Genomic DNA, 21,294 nt, shown 5'->3' with positions numbered 1-21,294 from the left:
CGCTTAATTCTACAGTTAGTCAATATGATGTTCCACCGCCATTTGGGATATCAAGAGCAGTTTGGAATATACGAAATAGAATTACTGACTTTTCCAATACAGATATAAACACTGTTGTTTCAGAATTAATTCAACAAGGTTACAATCCATCAGAACTATTTCATTTTTTTGAATTATATCAAAGTGGGCAACTCACAAATATTGCAGAAGAAACACATACAGAAACGCATCATCCTACCGTTCCTACCACCATTCGCTTTTTATGTTTTACACATCTCATCACCTGGAATCGTAAAGATTTAGAACTATGGTTTGATCGACCGATGTCAGTCATTGAATGCATAATTGCACCCATTGCAGCCTTTCTCTGTGGTATTTTAGCCTTTTTTAATATTTCGTTTGATACGTTTCAAGAAAATGTTTTTTTATTTCTTACAACAGCAAGTGCTACCTTTGCATTAATCAAGTCCCCCAATCCTGACAGCTTTGCTGTTTCTATTTCTGAGCGGTCTGCACCTTATTCGCGAGCGTTTCATGTCATATTGTATATGGTATTGAATCTTGTCATTCAATATCTGAAAAATTTAGAGGGCATCAAAAATTTAACGCTAACAATTTTTGAGAGCCATATTCAAATGGCGGAAATTTTTGAATACGTTCACACGTTAATCAAAATCATTATTTTAGGGTTTCCATTTTTTAATGCCGTTGGTATGTTTGGTAATACCAAAGAGATATGGCAATTCTTTATTGATACCATTAATTATCTTTTATATGGGCAAACGAGTTCAATTTCACTTAATTCATCACATGTGTCAATTATTATTATGTTAATTATCCATTCTATTTTTACTGTTATGCATCACGTGGCATCTGTTAATCATCAAGAATTTGTTATGCGCTTTGCCACAAGTTTTGCATCATTTTTTGGTATTTTTTCGTCATATTTTTTCTCATATTCCATAATATCAAATAAAATATTTCATAACATGGAATTAATATTACCTAATCGAAGTGTTTTAAAGCAACTTTTAATATCATTTTTAGTTGCATTTTTATCATCAATAACGATATTAGTTTTATTACAATTTGATTTTACAGAAAGTCGTATGTTTTCATTAGTTACAATGATAATATTTATAGTGTTTGGGATAATAAATTATTATATATTACCAAACTTAGTCTCAAGATATCCATTTAAAGTATTTTCTGAACCATTTTTTAATCCTTCTTCGAAATATTGTAAATATATGCAAATCTCAAAAGTCGTTGAAAAGTTTATCTTTATTCCATTAACATTATCATCGATATTTCGACGAAGTGAAGGCAAAGGCTTTGGTTTAAACCCATGGATTGAATCGATAATATATATATCATTATGTATTCATATTAGTTGTTATATACATCGGAATCCATTTCATTTTATATTGTCATTAATTGTTAATATAGTTAGTGATAATTTTATTAATTTCCCAATTTTTCAAGTTTATATTACATTAATTTTTTATTGGAAGATCAATGAATTTCATGATAAGATATCATTTGTTAAAAGTATATATTCATTTCATTCGATTACAAACATTATACAATTTTTATGCTTAATTCTTATGATTGGAAATATACAATTAACAATTATTGTTGTGATTACTTCATGTTTAATGACTTCTCCAATTATTCCATTGTTAGGAAGTTCATTCTTTATTCCTTCTTATTCAAGACCTTCTTCTTTTTGGTCTGAGAAAAACACTTTTGAAGAGAAATTAGGCGATTCATTATTTTATAAAGTAATTAGTGATTCATTATCAGCGAATTTCTCGAAAAAAATTTCGAAAGGTATTATACCTTTAGTAAATGAAAATAATTTCTTTTTAATATGCGACGATTATTTTAATGCGATAATTCACGTGATTTCAAATGGTAATAAATATGTGATTTATCAATTAAGAGGTTTGGAAATTACTGATCAAACTTTATGTCATAGAAATGAATTAAATGTAATTAGAAATGGTATTGAAGATATGAATAACAAATATTTCTTGTTCGCTTCTATTTATACGCCTTTGATATCTTTGTTTTGGAATATAATTTATCGATTTTTAAATTGTTGTTTTAGAATTCCAAAATTACTTACAAAAAAAGAAATTTTATTATTAAATAGTTGTGAATGGATTACATTAACAGATCAATTTATGATAAAATCTTATAAGGTTTATTCATTTCAATTAGAAAGATTGTTCTTCGATAAGTTTCATCAAGGAATGTTATTATTAGCTTTATTTAGAGTGTTAACGTTCGTTCTGACAGAAGACGATGAAATAGTCCCCCCCGATGACTTCGAGACCGTTTATCCGGATGAATTCAATAGTTTACTTAACGAATGGTTTGAATACAACGATAAGGTAAAATTAAAAAAAATTGTTTTGTCCGTGGGATGTGCAATGAATGAAGCTATGAATAAGATATCAGGAGCATTCGAATGGAAGCTGTTTCAATATTTCTCGACTTATTCTTTGGGATTATCTTCTTATGTTTGGATTCCTGCATCTGTTGAACCAAAACTAATCGAAGCATTTAGAACTGCACTGGCTATAGCTGTAAGAGATGCAAGTGACATGATTCCAACAGAAGTAAATTTGCTTTCTGATTTCGTAAAAAATAAATTGGAAAATTGTCACTTAATGCCGGAAAATGATACCAGATGGACTGAGCTTATCGCTAAAAGGGAAAAAGAAATAGAAACAATACGACAAGTCACTGATGAAAGTGGGACCACAATCAAATATATGATATTCTCATTACAAAATCAACCTTTTAAATTAATAAGATTGAACCCTCAGGTGGTTACAGGGATATGGGCTGAGCAAATAAATGAAACAGTATATTTCGAAATAGAAGACAGAGAAAGAGGAAGCGTACAATTCGATCAGTTCACGCTGAGGAACATCATTTCCCAATCGGCGAGTCCCCCCACGGGGTACCCCGAAGTGATATGTCCTGTTACATTAAGCTTCGATGACACAATCTAATATAATAAATTGTATATATACGTTTTATTGTTTATTTCTTGATTGATTATGAACATTTTATGTTTTTTTGCTTCGACCATTTTGATATGTTTATAGATCTATATGATTATTTTATTTAGTTAATGACAAAATTTATATGATGTCTTGTTTATCAGACGAATTAAGTCATGAATTTGGTCAATGACCTCCAAAAAAAATTTTTTTTTTTAAAGATTGATTTGACATAAGTTGACAAACAAAATAAAATGCAATTATAAAAAAATTTACTTTTATAAAGAACAAGATATATTTCCGTTTTGTAGAACAAATTAATTTTTCAAAATCATTTTTCACAAATTTTGGCCTAACATGGAATGTCATGAATAAACGACTTATGTGAGCATTTGAATTTCTTAACATTAAGTCAAACTTTGAGTTATGAAATAAATCTTAAAATTTGATTTTTTATAACTGCTTTGTTTCCACTAAAAAATAAGTAAAAAGAAGAATGAAATTTCTTGGTTTCGTTGTGCTCAAAAAATAAGTAACCAGTTATAACAATCAAAACGATTGGCATATTGGGAACATTCATACAATCAAAGCTAGTGACTGAATATGAAAACGGAGGTATTGTCTTAAGCCCTTGATGGATTGCAGCTTTACCGTTGTATACAACATTATTAAAATCAAGAACACTGTCATCTGTAAAAAAGTTTAGTGCCTGTTGTTTTAAGTGCTCTTGGCCAATGAAATTAAAGTATTGATTTATGAGTACATTTGCAATTCCATATGAAGGAAGACTCGCCTTCATGTTTGTACAAAACTGTTTTGATCGGCAGCAGTGAACGTTTATTTTTTTGTGTGCATGGAAAAAATTAATAAGCACAATGCTTCCAATCTGTTTGATGAATCGAAACTAAAATATTTATAACTATATACTGATAAAATGAACATCCTCCAAATGTTTTCATATTCTTTTCTTTTCTGTTATTGTTTTAATTTCGAAACATTGGTTTATTTCCATTTTGTATAATTTTTTAATTTATGAAATATGTATCTTTCAGCTTCTTTATTCACATAAATTAAAGAATGTTTTAAGTTCCTTTAATTTTTTCACATTTACATAAAAAGTATTTTATAAAAAAAAAGTTTAATCAAATTAGTGTTTACTGATAAACGCTAATTTTGTCCTTTGATTCTGGAAGTTGTTCGTAATCACCAGATTTTCGTTTACGCATTACTACTACTATAACTACCACAATAATAATTACAGCTAAAACAACTGCAACCACAATACCAATTATTAAATTTTTATTATTATTTTTAGATATAATCTCATCATCAATTGGACATTCATTAATTATTTTACCTTTTATAATATTCACTCCACAAAATGTTTTATTTTTATATGAATCTTTCACCATCACATTCAAAGACAAATTTTTATCAAAAACGGAAATATTAAAAGTTGGTTCATTTTCACCATAATAATAAACACATTTTATATTAAAACAATTAGCGAATGCATTTTCATTAATATTTGATAAGTTTTTACCAATTTTAATATTTTCTAAATTCGAACAATTCGAAAATGCAAATTTTCCAATAGACAAAATCGAATTAGGAATTATAATATCATTTAAATTAATACATTTATAAAATGAATATTCATTAATATATTTTAATTCATTTCCGAATGTTATTTTCTTTAAACTTAAACAATAAGCAAAAGCATTCGATTTGATAGTAATTGTTGAATTAGGAATTATAATATTTTCTAATTTTGTACAATTATAAAATACTTTCGATTCAATAACATTAATATTATAATTAAGATTAATATCATTTAAATTAATACAATTTTCAAATGCTCCAAATTTAATATTAGTTATATAGTTTGGTAAATTAATATTTATAAGATTATAACAATTTGCAAAAGCATTTTCATCGATTTGTAATGAATTGTTAATATTCGTTTCGTTTATATCGAAAATAATATTCTTTAAATTAATACAATTAAAAAATGCAGAATTTCCAATTAGTTTTACATTTTTAGGTATAATAATTTGTGTTAATTTAATACAATTATCGAATGAATTCATAAAAATTGATGTTAAATTCTCATTTAATGTAACATTATTCAAGTTAACACAATTATAAAATGTAAATTCATATATTTCTTTAATTGAATTAGGAATTATAAAACTTGTTAATGATTTACATCCTTCAAATGCATATCCTCCAATATATTCAACATTATTATGAATTATTACTTTATCTAAATTATAGCAATTGCAGAAAGCATGTGATCCGATTGATATCAACTTTTCATTCAAAACAATTTCTTTTAATGAAGTACAATTATAAAATGACCTAAAACTAATTGATATTAACGAAGTAGGAAATATAAGTTTTGTTAAATGAATACAATTTTCAAATGCATTAAAACCAATTTCTTCAACACTTTCGCCAAAATTTATTGTTTCTAAATTATAACATTCAGTAAATGCATGAAAGTCAATAATTTTAATTGGAGTTGGAAATGAAATTTCTGTTAAATTATAACAATTTGAAAAACAAAACTCATTAAGGAAAGTTACACTTTCGCCAAATTTAATGTTTTTTAATGAATGACATTCGATAAATGAAACCCCACCAATTGTTTCAACTTTTGAACCAAAGATAACATTCTCTAATTTTGTACACCTCTGAAATGAACCCATATCAACAGTGATAACTGTATCAGGAATAGTAAGATTAGTTAATGATATGCACCCCGCAAATGAAAGATCTCCAATTAATTTTAAATTTGATCCAAAATCAATTGTTGTTAGGTTATAACAAAATGCGAAAGCATGGCCTGGAATTATTTCTAGATTTGCAATGATAAGAGTTTCTAATGATAAACAATGCGCAAACGATGAATAGCTAATCGAAGTTACACAACTTCCTATGTTAATTAATCGTAAATAAGGCCAATCTTCAAATGCATTTTCTGGAACATTAGTAACATTATCAAACTCGAGTATTTTCGCTTTATCTTTATATTCTTTATATGTACCTTCTTGAATATCGCTAGCGTTAACAATTAATGTACAATTTTCTTCTATAAAAATTTGTTGTGTGAAGAATAAAAACAACCAATAAATCATTGAGAGGAATGACGATTTTTCTGTGTTTTTTGTTTGCTGTTGAATTTGGAATTCAATGATTATATGTTCATTTGACATTGCGGTTTATAGTGAAAATTAATGACCGTTTGTATCGGCGATATGTGGTATTCCTTTAATGAAAGAACATGAGATGTTTGAAAATTAAAACTAAACATCAACCCCACTAAATTTTTATTTGTGAATCATTTAAAAAATAATATTAAAATATGAAAACATTTATATTTTTATCAAATTTCCAGTAAATCGATTAAGCAATATTACTATATATCACATTGTTAGCTGATTGAAAGTGCACTACATTTGCAAAGTGTAGTATATGCTGGAAATATTTCAAGTACAAATTAAAATTTTATGACAACATTACTTGAAATGAATTAATAATCGTTATATAAAGTTGATGATTTATATGTTAAGTACATTTTATAAGTTAATACAGTGTGATTTACTTAAAAGAAAGAAAAGATAACCATATAATTTGTAATTGTTTAATTAAACAGACGAGCCACCGCAGAAATCGCATTTATGAGCAACAAGGTTGTTTACGCAATGACTGCAATGTCTTCTTATCGTCAACCCACCAAGGGACTTGTGGCAAACATAACATTTATAAATGAAATTAATTTCATTTGTACATTCGTAGCATGCTTCATGCATGAACTCCAACACATGATCCGGAGCAGCACAAGGTTTTTAAATGTTGGATGGGAATTCATCCTGTGATTAATAAAATATTTAAAAATATATATACATTTTTATCATAAAACAAATGTTTTACTAAGATTTTTCATAGTTATTAATATAATATTTTTTATTAATAATAATAATATTTATCCCATTGCAGATAAAATCAAAGACCTCATTTCATCTGTCTCTGGTAACACTTTACACAATATCATAAGTGCGTCATTTAAATAATTCGCATTTCTTAGTGTTTTAACATCTCTTAGATCTACTAATGTTTCAATAATTTCACAATTCAAAAACAATTGTAACACATCTAATCTTGGCGCATTAATTATTGAAGTAATTAACAAATTTGCACAAGAACATTTAATTGCAAAACAGACATTATAAGTTATGCATTTCATTCTTAAAGCCAAATCAGTATTCGCATATAACTCCACAATTAAGGAAGGACAACAAAAGAAAGTTTTCTCAATAATTATTTCGACAAAATCAAAAAGTTGTGGTTCATTTGCATCAAGAAAAGAAACAAACGAACCATAGTTAATTAACGGTATTATCGTATTCAATTTTTCAAAAGAAATATATACAAAAATTAAATGCAAATGATCGATCGCATTGAAAATCAAATCTTTGGCATCTCCAAAAAACTGAGACTGAATCGAATTAATTAGAAAGGTAGGAACGCCGCTTAAGCAGGAAATCGTTGCTTCATTTTCATCACAACAACAAAAATTTAATATGCAAAAAGATTTCCGAAAAAAAGTATGAACTTTCTCGACTGGAAATTTTTGACTGATCGCACGCTGGAATAAAGAACCAATAATAGAGTATATTTTGTTGATTTGGGTGGTAGCAAAAGAATCACCATATTCATGATATTTAAAAAAGGAATAAAAAAAGTTCAAAATGGATTCTATAATATCGAAATCATCACAGTTGATGAGGTAAGTACCAAAAACGTTGATTACGTCATAGTGTGAAATGGTAAATCTGCAATCACTTGAATCCTCACTAAAGATACCAAGAAAATGAAGAAATGATTGCATAAGTTCTTTTGGAAGAGCTTGGATGTTGGCAATATAAGAAGTAAGAATTTGAGCGATTAGTCCATTCTTCAAAATTAATGTACAAAAATTACTGGATTTATCTGAAAAAGCCGAAAGAACAAAAAACACTTGAATTCGGAGTTCTAAATCACCTAATAAAAGAATTTTCTGTAAATTTTGGAAAAATGATGATTGTTCTAATATATCAAGGCATTCTGATTGTAATTCATCAGCTCCTTTAAGAACTTCAATTATTGTACCTAGAACTTGTGAGATATTAAATGAATCTTCTTTTTCGAAATAACAATTTAGATTTGTAATAATTTGATTCCAATATTCTAAACAAACTAGCTCTAATTTTGTTTCACAACAAACTGAATCAATATATTTTAAATTGTTAGCACTTAACACATCCTGAAGTGCCTTTTCCTCAAGTTCATCTTTGAGGACTGTTTTCATGTTGGAAAATTTATTAAAATCTCTTTAACGGTCACCAAACGGTTCGTCAAAACCGTTTACTGTAATGCCTGATTTAAGAAAAGGATTTCTACTTGCAGATGAATTTATAATATTAAGTGATAACACATGTCACTTAATTCAAGAAGTTGTTAATCAAGCAATCTATACTCCATCAGTATTATATCTAACGAACAGAAGAATTTATTTGGAACCTTCAATTGAAGGAGTTGATAATGTATCAATTTATATCAACGAAATTATAGAACTAAAGCAATCTGATATTTATGATTGTAATGCAATAGAAATTGAAACAAATGTAAAAACTTCTATTATGATTTCTGATCCAGACAAAAGCAAACCTTTTATTGATCTTGTTTCATTGCTTACTGATGCTATGAAGCAAGGTCAAGTTGAATGTGATACACTTTCATTAGCTTTACAAAGGAAAGTATTAGAATCAAATTCTTTGAATGAATTCTTTAAATCCTTCAACAAAAGCAATGTTGGTCTTACCAAAACTGAACCCAGACCAGTTCCACTTGAAACATCCATTATTGATTCCATAGGTCAAATATCACCATTTTTTGTCCTTCTCATAAAAATAGCAGAAGAACTAATATCTATTGATGAAAGTCTTGCCTTTTCGATAACTTTTCCTGTTGTTTTATTGTTTTCGGTTATATTCAGATTTTTCAATTTCGGTGTATGGATATGTGGTGCAATATTTCTTATACTAGCTATACATGGGCTTTATAAAATTTTTGCAAAGACACCCAAAAAGAAAGAAATTATGCGATCTTTTGAAAATACAAATAATGAGATATCTTCTAAAGATTTTATTTCATCGTTCAGAAAATTTATCGCTTCGTTCCATAAAAGAGTTCTTTGGGAGAACCCGCGTCAAACTCTTGAGGTTGTAATGTTTTTGCTTTCTGCTGGCTTACTTTTTGCATCTTGGAGTCCGCTTCTTGTGCTTGGGACAACAATTGTTGGGTTGGCATACCTCGAGAGATGGAATCCATTTGGGTTTGGCTCTCTGTCCGATATACTGAGTAACTTCTTCAAATTCTAAATGTTAATTTGTTTATTTCTTTGTTTTCATTGTTGATATAAAATAATTTCGAAATTATTGGAAAAGTAAAGTGATTTTGCAGAAACATTGTTAAGGAAAAACATGTCAAAAACATTGTTAAGGTATACATTTAAAATTTTATTGTGAATTTATTGAATCTTCAAAACAAAGAAAAAAAATTTGACAATTAAAAAAATAAATATCAAAATTTTTCTGAATGAAGAAATTTATTGTTAAGGTCAACACTCCTTCTTATAAAGATAAATAAAAACAACACAGGTATCACAATCAATTAAAGGAAAAAATTCGTTCGAAGTTCGAACGTATTTACAAACGTATTCTTTAACGTACATCAAAAAATGAGCATGAATCAAACAACTCCTGAAATAAAATCTGATTTTGCATCTACATCAAAACAAATCAACTTAAATACACCAACGAATCCAGAAATACGAGGAAGAATTCAAAAACAAGAATTAAGAAATATATTAAAAAATAAATTGTTCGAATTAAATAGCCTTCAATCTGAATGGAATGCAAAAGAAAATGAATATAGAAGTCAGTGCGAAGATCTTATTAGTCAACTTCGAGATATTGATGTTAATTTTATTAACCAAAAAAATTCAGAAAGAACAAAACACCTGGAAGAACTTGACAGAATTAGTCAACAACATCAAACAGAAGTTAATGATTTTCAAACAAAGATAGAAGAAAACTTTTTAGGATTAAATAGTCCAAGTGAAATAGAACAATATGACGAAGAAATTGCTTCATTGAACGAAGAATTACTTAATCTAGAAGAACCTCAATCAGAAGAACAAGAAGTTGATTCTGAATATGATGCAATTGAAAGCAGAATCAAAGAACTCGAAGAACAACACCAAGAATCTCTTCAATTACATGAAGAAGCTATTAGACAACGCGATGAAGATTCCAAAACATCCACACAAATGATCGAACAACTTCTAGCAAAGACACAAGAAGAAGAAGAATATCTTCAAAAAGAGATTCAAAATTTAATTGAACAACTTACTAAACTTGATCAAGAACATAACAATAAATGTGATGAAATTAATCGTATCATTCAAGAAGATAAGAAAAATATTTCTAATTCAAGGAAAGGAATAATGAATAAGATATCAGAAAAGCAAAAAATTTTAATGGATAAACAAAATGAACACATTTCAGTAATGCAAAAACTACAAAATGAAGTTGAAGAACTTCGATCAACATTAGAATCTTGTACGACAAGACAAAAACAACAAATCAAAGAAATAAAAAGCGTTGCCAAAAAATATGCAACAGAAAAGAAGAAATACGCAACAATGCATAAAGAATTAGAAATGGTTCATGCAGAATTGGTTAGAGAATCAATTGAACACGAAGTATTAATGAAAGATTTGAGCAAATTAGATAGTTATGTACTAACACAGATGAGCTTTTCAATTTCAAAGAATCAAAGCTCATTTCAAAAATTAAACTTTTAGTAAAATTTAATATAATATAACTTATATTATTAAATAATCATCACTTTTTAACCTTTAAGTGATTTATTGTTTTTTAAAATAATATTAAATATTAAACTGTGATTTACAGATAAAACAGATGCAAGTTTTTCAAAAAAAGAGTTCTGCAGATTTGAAAAAGCTCAAATAATGGTTGGAAACTTGTTGTAAACTGCTCAAAAAATGGAAATTTTGAATTTTGTCAATGTTGCTGGCGGGGATATCATTAAAAATCGGAATTGAACCAGATCCCCGGTAAAGTAAAGCACACAATCTCATTCAAAAATTGCTACTTTTTGAATAGGGAAAATTGATCTATAAAAACTCAAATATTTTTTTAATTTATCATAAAATAATAGAAAAAACATAAAATAAACACCAACTATATTTTATATTATATTATAAATCAAAAATATTGGAAATAGTTTCTTTTATGTTCAAGAATTTGATTTTTTTGAAGAAATTGAATATAATTGACTCAAAAATCCCACAACAAAATTATGGTTCTCTTTTTCCTTTTAGTTCAGGCTATCTCATCAATTTATACTGATAGAATAGCTGAGCATACGGGAACTGTAGTTGTATGGTTACAAGCGCTTTCTAATTTACATTCAAACAAAATTAGTTTCGCTGGATTTGAATCAAGTGGAAAAAAACTCGATTTTACAAATTTAGTTCAAGAATTAGTAGTACATGCACTTGGTGGTGTTGATCTCACTCAAGAAATTACAAATGCATTAGGTGAGTTTGCTGTATCAAGTGGTGAATCTACAACAATCGAGACAACTACAAATTCATCAGCTGATCCAGTGGTTAAGGAAGGCAACATTCTTAAATTAGAAGACCTTCTTGGTGTTAATCTTAACATTGAAGATTTAGGAATTCAAATTCAAACTGCAAATGATGTAATTGGAAGTATTTTCGGATTCATTAATAGCTCCTTATCTGTTTTTATTATCTGGCTCATAGCAACTGTTTTCTTCTTATTCCAATTTTTCGCATGTTGTTTCATTTGGAAAGCAAAGGCCTACGCCCAACCATCATGTCTTCTGAAGATATTTGCTTTCTTGTGTATCGCCTGTATTATCATTTCATCAGTTTTCTTTATTATGGGATATCAAGGCGCAGATTATTTTGTCGAGCCAATGACAATTCTTGAATCCACTATCCTCAAAGAGATTTGCCAATCACTTTATGAAGGTTTAAACTCAATTTTCCATGGAAGTAACACAGGAATGATTTATCAGATGTTAAATCCTTACTTTGTAAACATGACAAACAGAGTTTCGACTTTTAATGGTACAATTTATTCCATTTCACAAAATGTTATCATTACAATTGAAAATTATCTTAATCAACTTCAAGATATTATCAAGAAAGCAAACAATACAAACGATGAAATCAATGCAATCCTTAAAGATATGCAAACCCAAGGCTATCCAAATGTTCCATCTGGTGGTACATTTGATTTCAAAACTCCTTCAGATGCACTTAGTGAAATCTCATCACAAACCGACAGCATTTCAAAGGAAATTGATCGTTTTTGCGGTTTTACCGATACACTGAGTTCCGAAATTATGAATATTAGTGCATCACTTATAGATCCAAGTACTGCAGGTATTGATGAAGTTATTAATGAACTTCGAGATTATGCTAACAAACCTTCAACGAGTCATGATTCAGGATTTGGAAAATTCATTGATCAACTTAGTAATTATTATGGAACATGGAAAGGTATTTATATTGCAGTTGGAGCATGTATGATTGTTACGGCATTGTTATATTACTTTTGTTTCCATTTTAATAATGCAACTGCAAGATGTTGTTCATCTGCTTCTGCTGTTTGCCCATTCATATTTAACACATTGCTAATGCTCGTTGCTTTTGTCGCAACAATCATTGGCGGACTTTGTTTGGAAACTGGAAATTTGACAAACGATACTTTGGATGGACTCTTGAAATCAGCTGTTAAAGAAATAGCTCCAAACAATACAATAGAAATCCCTGCAATATCATTTGCTGGTGTAACCAATAACTTGATTACTGGAAATATTGAAGGATTGAAAATCGATTTTAATCCAGACGAAATTAAGTTAATGGAAAACATTCCTGGTTTGTACTCACAAATCAGTGAACAAGAATTTGGATTTACAGAAGTTGCAAATTTACCAAATGTTATTAATCTCTCTAAGCTTAGCGTTGATATCACTAGTGCATTCTCTAGGCTTGCAAATAGCTTTGAGCTCCCAACTGAAATTACAGATTGCCTTGACCAAATTTCAGCTGAACTTGGAGATATGCCATTTAAGCAATCATTTGATGAATTCTTTTCAACGGGTTTGTTTGAGCTTATTAATCAAATAATGTCAATACTTAATGCAAACGATACAACAAAAGAAGACTTGGTTAACAGACTGAATCAAGTTAACGAATCGTTAAATTCTTTGAGCACTCAATATTTGGTTCTTTACGACGATGTAAATGAATTGAATTCATACTTTTTCAATCAATCCACCAAGTTTTTGACTGAAACTCGGCGGTTGATTTCATCGGTCGGCGGTTGCTTTGGTGATGTTGTCGAAAAACTCTTTGATATTATTAACATCATTAAGATGAATAAGATTATCGAATACTACCCACAACTGTTTAATTCTTATTCATTTGGTGTTCCATTTTTAGCTGCAAGTCTTTCGCTATCAACACATCTTTTCATAATTGGAACTGCTTTCTTGGTTCTTCTTCTTTGGTATCATAGAAAAGATCAACTTAACATTAAACATAAGAAAGAATCATCATATTCATATTCATCAAAAAATAAAAAGAAGAAGAAGAGGGGTAAGAAATCAAAGAAGAAGGGTTATGTGTTTGATGTATATGATTCTGGCGATGATTCAAGTTCAGTTCAGATTTCATCAAATTCATTTTCATCATCTTCATCAGATATTAAAAGTCAATCATTTTCACAAGACTCAGAACCACCACCTCCATCGCCCCCTGTTCCTTCTCCTCAGCCAGAAAAAAGTGATGACGATGAAGATGTTAAAAGTAATTCTGAATCTGGAATGGATATATATAAAATTGATAACTCGTCAGGTTATACATCATCAGATTGGTAAATAAAGTCGTTTTATATTTTTTTGTTTTTATTTTTAGCAGTTTAACAAAGGTGATGTTTCATCAAGAACACTTCTGATTTTGTTTTCGATTTCTAAAATTTTTTGGTCAAAATGTTCTAAGTATTCTTGAATTTGTTGTTTCTGTTGTTCAATTGCTACGAGCTCATTATATTTTACATTATTAATGGATGAAACTTCATTTTGTGCAATAATTTTTTGTAATTGTTCGGCAATTGTGAAAAATTCCTTTATCTCATGACGTATTTGCTCATTGTTGTCAGCACAACCTTGCTCTATTAGTTTTAAAGCATTCCCAATATGGGAATTCATTTCTTGTACCAGATTACTCATTTGAAATTGACCAACTCTATTCGAACACACCTAAGTCAAATATATGAATGTAACTCTTTCAAGTTTTGTTCTTCTTTCATCATTATCGGAATCACCATTTTTACAACTTTCTAATCAAAAAAATACAGTACGTTTGAAATTATCTTCAATATTATGCAAAAATCATTTTTCTAATTTTTTTTTATCAAATCAAGATAAATTCAATTTCAAAATTCTAAAATCAAAATTTGATTCTTTCTTATTACCTCCAATTTTATTATCATCAATGAATATTACATCCACTTTTTTTAACCATAATTTAATCAAAACACAATTTTTTGAATCATCACATCAACTATATGTCAAAGAGTGTGTGTTTAGTAACTGCTTTAATCCTGGCGATGGTGGTGGTATTGTTGTTAATAAAAACGATGCAATTTTTTCAATTGAAACATCCATATTTGACAATTGTATTTCTAATAACGGCGGTGGTGTATATTCGACAGCCAAACAACACAACATCAAAAATGTTATTTTTGACAAATGTTTTTCTTATCAAAACGGCATTTCATTTTATATTAATTCTAATTCACATCTTCGTTGTGAATCGATATTAATTAAAAATTCGCCAAATTTTGGCAGTAAATGTTCACTTAATCATTCGTTATATGCAAATGGTGGCATTCAGATCTATAAAAATGCGAATATTACGCAAAACATAATTTTACAAAATTTAGGAATTTATAGTACACCAAACAGTAATTCGTTTTATAAGTATATTATTTTATCACATAACAAATGTAAGTGCTCAATTTTGTTGTCAGCAAATTCGAATTTATCGAATTTTTTCTTTTATAATAATACGTATTATAATCCCAAAGATAATAATTCACTTTTAATTTTATCGAATTTTTCGTATGAATTTTGCAATTTTTATTTCGAAAAGAATAATTTTGAGATACTTTTTTCCGGAAGAAACACAAAAATTAATTTAATGTCTTGTATTTTCGATATAAAAAATGAAAACATAAAAACGAATAACGTGGATTTAACTTATATTAATTGCACATTTAAAAACAAAGAAAGTAAATCGAACATTTTCGATATAACTAAATCACAAAAAAATGTTTTTAATATAAGTAAATTAATTCATGAAATTAATAGAAATAATAAAAATTCCAAAATCGATTACGGTAAATGTCATCCTTTAGCGACATTAATAAATGAGAAATGTGTATGTAATCCACCACTAAAAGGTGATGGAATTGTGCAATGTGGTAGTTTTAGTTTACATCCAACAATAAAAAGTATTTCCCCAAATTATGGACCTGAGACTGGTGGAAATATTATAAAAATCGTTTTTAAGAAAAAATTACCTTCGTCAATAAATAGTATCTTTTGTGCTTTCGGGAATAAAATTGTGATCGCTTCAAATGTGACTGATAATTATGCAACTTGTATAGCACCTAAATATTCACAAATGGAAGTGAAATTTAGTATTTCGTATAATAAGGAAATTTGGTCTAATAGCATAAATTATACATTTATGAAAGTAAATAAATCATCAATGAAATTGTTTATACCTTCAGGATCGGTATTAATTGCATTGTTGTTGTGGATGATAATCCAACATAAAATTGAAGTAGAAAGTGATGAAGAAGGTTTTAAAATATCTGAAAATAAATATAAATAAATAATGTTATATAAATATAAATTATTTTTGGTTAATAATTCGAATTTATTTATAAATGTTAAAAAACAAATTTTTTATTGATGCAATGATAATACCTAAAAATGTTAATAATCCAACAATTATATAGCAATATTTTATAGAGTTAAAATATTTTAACTAACAATTATAGATTTTACTCGCGATATTCAAAAATCAATCTTTACTAAAACATATTAATTACAGTTTGATTAATAAATAATGAAATCAATATTAAATTTTTAAAAAATGTTTTATATGAATTTTTTAATATCTTTCAATAGAACCCGAATATATCATATATTTTGCAAGACAGTAATGCAATTTTTATAAATATTTAATAGCGATAAAAATAAAATAATGATAAAATTTTATCGAATTCAAATTAAGTACTTTATAATTTTTGTCATGTGATCTGAAATCAAAGTTTTATGGCTGTTTCATGCGTTACGATACATTTCCCATTCAGACTTGAAAATATTAACTATCTTGAAATTCAAGTAACAAACAAAATGCGTGTCAGTGATCTAATTGAAGAATCCTTAAAATTTTTAGGTGATGATTTTATTTCAGATAAAGAACTTTATGGTATTTTTACAAAGCCATACAATATGTGGCTTCTTCCAGACCTTCTAGTTTCAGAGTATAGCAAAAGTTTAGCTCCTCCTAATATTCAACCAGTTCTTGAATTTCGACATAAAGATCCAAGAGCAGTTAAGGTAACATTTTTACATTTTCAAACAATTATTTATTGCGATCCGATTCAGGTTGTTAGTACAATTATTCAAGAAACAGTGAAAAGAGTTCGCGGTCGACATATTGCAACTGCAAATTGGACAGATGAAGAAAAAGTCATTTATAATGGATATGAGCCAATTGACAAAACAAAGCCAATTTCAACTGTTTTTACTGAACTTGGTGATGTTCCTGTTTTAACTCTTCGACGAGAACTTCTTCCAACAAAAACATCAATTTTTAAAGGAAATATAATTAATGGTTTAGCGCGAGATAGCGCAGATGGAAAGATCCCATTCTTCTTCGGGAAGCTCCTGGAGCTTGTTGAAAGGGATTGTGGCGCTGTTGGTGTTTATCGTAAATCTGGTGATTATGAGTTAATTGAAAAAATTATCCAAAAAATAGAAGAAACCAACGACAGGGAAGAGCTATGTAGCTTCCTGGAGAAGCAAAAAGTTCATGAGTTGGCTTGCGTTGTGAAACAATATATTCGATCAATTCATGAACCAATTTTCCCATCATATCTGGTTCAAGATATCCATTCTATTGTTAACCATAATGACCTTGAGACTGTTAAGCTTTTGAAAGTTTTTGTTCAATCTCTTCCGATTGCACATATCCATTTGTTAAGAGCTCTTTCCGAACATATGAACAAAATTGCAGATAACCCGGACAACCAGATGAATCTAAAGAGCCTTGCCATCTGCATCGGACCAAATTTTGTAAGAGTGGATGAAAAAGGAACTGCTCTTCTTTCATTCACGAAAACAGTCCAAACAATATCCCAGATCATATTTGAAAATTGGCGTTTTATATTTCTTGATGAGCCTTGTCACCTTGAAACTTTCGAAGGCAAACTCAAGCAAACGGTCACTCAAGATGGGGTGACCGTTAACCAAGATGAAACAGTTATTTTGAGGCACCAAAGCGGTTTAAACTGGACTTTTGAATACAACGGAAAAACGTTTCAGGGCACCCCAGATATGATTCAATATAATCCTCCACCTTTCACAGGGTGGATTCAGATTAAGGCCGACTCAATACCGGCACTTCGCTACCTTCAACCTAATGATTTATGTCATATTAAGTCTTCAGGTGCTAAGAAGAATCTTAAGAGAAAGATTCAAATGTTAGAAGATATCGAAAAGAGGATGTATGAAATCCTTGATAATTCAGAAGAAGATTCTGATAGGAAATCTAGTGTTATTGCACTTATTGAAGAGTTTGCAAAAATCTAATCAATTCATCAAAATTATGTTTGATATTAAAAATATTTACTGTTATATTCATAAAAAACATTATGTTTCGATATATATATTCGCGATTCTTGTTTTTTGCACAAAATGGTTTATCGCATGTTCTGAAAACACTTTTCCCTCTAACCGAATCTACTTTTTGAATACTTTTTACAACCGAATTAATCACAAAACTGAAAATTTTTAGAATACAAAACCGAGTGTTTTCAATTGAAAATTTGTCATATTGCGATTAAATATTTTTTTGTATTGCGCTGAAATTAATTGAAAAGTTAACTTTTCAAACAGTTTGCGTCATTTATTCAATTTCTTTAGAGGGAATGGAAGGACCGCGTCGAAGATCTGAACCAGTGAGAATCTCACTCAACCACCGAAGGAGAAGCGAAAAGTACCTCTGGGATTCTGCTGAATGGGCAATGAGTAATAATTCAAATCAAAATAATTACAGAAAACCACTTGATTTCTTAAACAGTCAAGAAGAATCATCTCCAAAGGCGTCATTTTTAAATGAATTCAACACTATGGAAGTGGCAAATTGATCAAATTTTTCCTGATTTTGTTATGGATAACTTCACTACACTTAGTCTAAAAAAACCCCGTCACTTGATTTTCTTTTTTTATAATTGTTGAGCTCATTAAGGCTTTATTTATAGATAAAAAATTATTTGACAAGCTGAATTTTGATTTACAGGTCTCATTCAAAACTTACTGACAATAACTTCGTTTTATACTGAAAAATTTCATAGTCGCGTTGAAAATCCAGAATTTGGGATTTTTGAATAAGCTTCGAGCGAATGAGTTTTTCCTGCCAAAACAATGTCATCAAGCAAAAATGAAGAAACACATGGCATAGCATAGCACTATTCAATACAGCTTTTGATTTTTTTTAATTTTAATCAAAAAATTTATTGATTTTATTTTATTCATTAAAGAATAGTTTATTTTGTCATTTGCTTGATGCTTTGCTTAAGTTCGCTCTGAGATTGTTCAAATAAATTTGAAGCTTCTTCATCTGTATAATTTGGAATTATATCTAACTCCTTGATCAGTTCATTAAGTGAAACATTGGTATCGCCAATGATATCAGATTCTGCTTTTTCAAGTGTTGGCCATTTTGTGTAATGAACTTTTTCCAATTTAATCTCAAGTTTTTTGGGTGTTAAGTTTAGCTCCATACTTTTCGGGATAATCTCATCATATAGTTCTAGTGATTTTGTGAACTTTTTATGACCATAATCTATTACAATATCAAGTGAATATGGAAGCGGTGTTATTTTTAATTGATCAATTATAAGTCCTTTGATCAAAAGTGTTACAGTAACAACAGAATTCGATTGATACATTTCTATATTAACTGTGTTAGGATCTGGAATAACTTGAGGTTCTCCAATTTGAATAATTCTTTCTGTGTTTTTATTAAGATTCAACATAAACTGACATTTTTCTTCCCACCTAGACCATTCGGAATATTTCTCAAATATTTGGAGGGCATTTTGATATTGGGATAGTTTATAATAGGAAAGGCCGCGCAAGAACATAAGTTCTTTTCGATTGTTTCCAGCATCAGAAAACCTCTTAGAATATTCAAGACATTCTATATATCTCTTTGTTTGATAAAGGCATTCAAGATATTGAATTTGATTTTTTTCGCTTAATTTTTGGTTTTCTTTTTGAAGCTGTACGAGTAAAACTAATGCAACGTGATAATTTTTGTGAAGCATATTTGCAGAAATCGAGTCATCTGCGCTTTTATTTGTTTTGTTCATTATTTGGAATTTGAATAGCTTTGTTTGGAAAAAATTTTTAGTAAAAATGCTCTGAGATTCCAACAGATTTTTTTTTCAACAATTGGATCATATTCATTTCAGTTGTTAAATAATGCTGTTTTAAAGCTTTTTGAACAAGAATGAATTGATATTAATCCGAAGCATATTTATTTGTTCCATTAAATATCGGGTTTGATAATAATAACTCAATAATTAAATTTCACACATTATAATAAAATTAATAAATATTAAAAATTAATTGTTTTTTTTCGTTAATCTTAATTGCAAAAGAATCTGTTATAGGACAAGAAAATTTGAAATTTTGAACAAGAATTATCCATATGGAATCAAAGAAATTTGAAGTATAGACGATTTTACTCTTACAACGACAGGTCATCTTCTCCTATTAAGATAGAGTCAACCACCTGGCTTGGAAGTTGGCAAATATTCACCTGTCCTTTGTAACTTACAGATGCGAATATCCATGGATTATTTGAAGCCCATGTTGCGCAATACACCGAATCATCATGTCTTATTGACTTGATAATTTCGCCATCTGGTAGTTGCCCTTCATTTTGAAATGCAAATACACTTGAATTAAAGATACGAACCTTTGAATCTGTTCCAGCAGTTAATATTAACTGTTCATGTGACACTGATGGTATTGTTCTTGTGACCCAATGACTACTAGCTCGAAATTCACATTCAGCTTTTCCGACTCTAGAGTCCCAGCAACGGATATAACCGTCATAACCGCCAGTGCAGATCCACCACTGTTTGTTATCGTTGAACGATACGTCGAGGGCGGTTGGTGAATGTGCGTTGTCAATTTGATGTACGACTGAGCCAGCACGAAGATCCCATAACTTTATCGAAGAACCACAGCAACCTGCAACAATACCTTCGTGGATCTGATCGATACTGGTTCCTTTAATTTCATTATCAGTTATGGTGGAAATTGATTTTGTTGGATCTTCAATATCAAAAAGATTAATGGTAGTGTTGGTAGAAATAACACATTTTTTAGAGTCTGATGGCAAATAAAAGATACGCTGTGGTGTGGGATCAGTTAAAGTAAAAGTTGTAAGGATTTCTGTTTCTTGGTGTGTGCTCGATCCACCTGGTGAAGATGATGGAATTTTACAGATGTTTGCATTTTTTTCACGTGGCTTTGAGGAAATGATTGAAAAAATATTTGATTCAGTGGGATGACATTCAATCCACCAAATTTCATCTGGATAATCAAGAGTTTGGGTGCATTGGATAGATGCTTTAATTTCATTATATTCAAGAATTTGAATTTGATTACTTTTTCCAACAATTGCTGATCCAACAGCAAACATTGTTTTATCTGATATGGAAGGTATTGCAGATATGTGACGACAGCATGATTTCATGCCTGCATATGAAGAAACAACTGCTTCGTATTTCGTCAT

At 29.1% G+C, this 21,294-nt stretch overlaps 5 protein-coding genes across 5 annotated transcripts; 4 read left to right on the top strand and 1 right to left on the bottom strand.

The window, feature by feature from the left end:
* Positions 1-2,258: 2,258 nt before the first annotated feature.
* GO595_001249 (pecanex-like protein 2) lies at positions 2,259-3,026 on the top strand (the record flags this gene model as incomplete). The annotated part of the gene is made up of 1 exon (XM_067914027.1): positions 2,259-3,026. The coding sequence occupies one exon, from the start codon at positions 2,259-2,261 to the stop codon at positions 3,024-3,026; it is 768 nt and encodes a 255-aa protein (XP_067778549.1).
* A 5,408-nt stretch (positions 3,027-8,434) lies between these two features.
* GO595_001248 (uncharacterized protein) lies at positions 8,435-9,442 on the top strand (the record flags this gene model as incomplete). Its single annotated transcript, XM_067914026.1, has 1 exon — positions 8,435-9,442. The coding sequence occupies one exon, from the start codon at positions 8,435-8,437 to the stop codon at positions 9,440-9,442; it is 1,008 nt and encodes a 335-aa protein (XP_067778548.1).
* Positions 9,443-9,801: 359 nt separating this feature from the next.
* GO595_001247 (uncharacterized protein) lies at positions 9,802-14,063 on the top strand (the record flags this gene model as incomplete). The annotated part of the gene is made up of 2 exons (XM_067914024.1): positions 9,802-10,858; positions 11,506-14,063. 2 exons carry the CDS (start codon positions 9,802-9,804, stop codon positions 14,061-14,063), a joined length of 3,615 nt encoding a protein of 1,204 aa, XP_067778547.1.
* Positions 14,064-16,532: 2,469 nt separating this feature from the next.
* GO595_001246 (RhoGAP domain containing protein) lies at positions 16,533-18,074 on the top strand (the record flags this gene model as incomplete). Its single annotated transcript, XM_067914023.1, has 1 exon — positions 16,533-18,074. The coding sequence occupies one exon, from the start codon at positions 16,533-16,535 to the stop codon at positions 18,072-18,074; it is 1,542 nt and encodes a 513-aa protein (XP_067778546.1).
* A 2,164-nt stretch (positions 18,075-20,238) lies between these two features.
* Positions 20,239-21,294, bottom strand: GO595_001245 (Protein TSSC1; the record flags this gene model as incomplete). The annotated part of the gene is made up of 1 exon (XM_067914022.1): positions 20,239-21,294. The coding sequence occupies one exon, from the start codon at positions 21,292-21,294 to the stop codon at positions 20,239-20,241; it is 1,056 nt and encodes a 351-aa protein (XP_067778545.1).

This window comes from Histomonas meleagridis (genome assembly GCF_020186115.1).
Source record: "Histomonas meleagridis strain 2922-C6/04-10x chromosome Unknown contig_123, whole genome shotgun sequence".
Classification (NCBI taxonomy): Eukaryota; Parabasalia; order Tritrichomonadida; family Dientamoebidae; genus Histomonas; species Histomonas meleagridis.
Note: the sequence above shows the minus strand (reverse complement) of the source record. Positions and strands in the feature narration are given on the sequence as shown.